Here is a 1161-nt window from a genome sequence, read left to right on the forward strand (position 1 = left end):
CCACAGCTGCTACGCCCTCCCCCAAAGCCACCAGCCCGGGAGCCACCAGCCACACTGATGGAGATGCTCTTGTTGCCACCCAGGCTGTAGAGGCTGCGACTGCCAAAGCCACCCGCCCCACCCCGGAACCCGCAGGCCCCTCTGCTGGCTCCCCCCGAGCGGGCCACACAGCTCATCCTGCTGCTTCCTGAGACCACGGCAGAGCGACCCGAGAAGCCCTGGCTGCCGCCACTGAAGGACTTCTTGCAGACTTGTCTGTTCATGGTTAGAGAGCTTGGAGGTCAGCTAGCAATCCCTTAGCAAGAGCCTAGAGGGATGAAGGCAGAGGATGTGGACAGAGAAGAGGCTGGCCTTTATATACTGAGGAGTTAGGCTTGGCACAAGGAAAGGCAAGCAATTAGCTGAGAGTCATCTTGGGTTTGGTTTGCCTCCCAGGCAATAAGTTGCTTCTAGATTTGCAACACACCTCAAAACTAATCCTCTGGACCAAAATGACTTTGCTTTTTTAGCTTAATCACCCAAACTTGCCACAGCTGACAAAAGACAGGAGCTCTGCTCCCTCCTTTCCTGTGATCTCCTCAGGGGGCCTAGGGAACTCAGACAGCACCTGACCTAGCAGGATGAATTGGATTTTGACACCAGGGAATTAGGAGCCACTGAGTTCCATGACACAGGGGTAAGGACCAGACAACCTCTTCCATATGGGCTGAGTCCCTCCCTGTAATGCCAGAGCATCACAGCCCCAGTGACATGACGTCTGTGCCCACCTCTTCAGAGAAATATCCAGAGGAGGGCTTGGAGTGGGGGGAGTGGGGAGAAGAGGTGCACTGATCCCACAGAGTCCACTCTGGCACCACTTCAGTCAAACGCATCCATTTAAGCCAGCCTGTCATTTGAGATGAGCAGTGCTGCTCATGGCAAACAAAACAAAGATAAAATGACCCATGGGAAAAGTGAGGGTCATATTTGAAGCAAACAAGTATAAGGCTTGGGAAGAGGACAAAGACAGGCGCAGGGAGGAGCCTCAGACCAAGCCCCTCCACCACCACCCTTGACCCACAGCAGGTGATTTCAGGATCCAGAAGCAAGAGAGGACAGAAAGTGGGGACCCTCCAGCTGGTGGGTGGAATAGTTTGAAAGATCCCATTCATCTCAGGATGA

At 53.9% G+C, this 1161-nt stretch overlaps 1 protein-coding gene across 1 annotated transcript in view; it reads right to left on the reverse strand.

Annotated features, from left to right (window-relative positions):
• The window catches only part of LOC125919095 (keratin, type II cytoskeletal 2 oral-like), a 9440-nt gene extending 9177 nt beyond the window's left edge, over positions 1 to 263 (reverse strand). Inside the window, exon 1 of the mRNA XM_049625545.1 lies at positions 1 to 263. This exon is cut by the window's left edge and continues 115 nt beyond it. Coding sequence (XP_049481502.1) covers positions 1 to 263 — 263 coding nt within the window.
• Between the last annotated feature and the right edge of the window lie 898 nt (positions 264 to 1161).

This window comes from Panthera uncia, chromosome B4, assembly GCF_023721935.1.
Source record: "Panthera uncia isolate 11264 chromosome B4, Puncia_PCG_1.0, whole genome shotgun sequence".
NCBI lineage: Eukaryota > Metazoa > Chordata > Mammalia > Carnivora > Felidae > Panthera > Panthera uncia.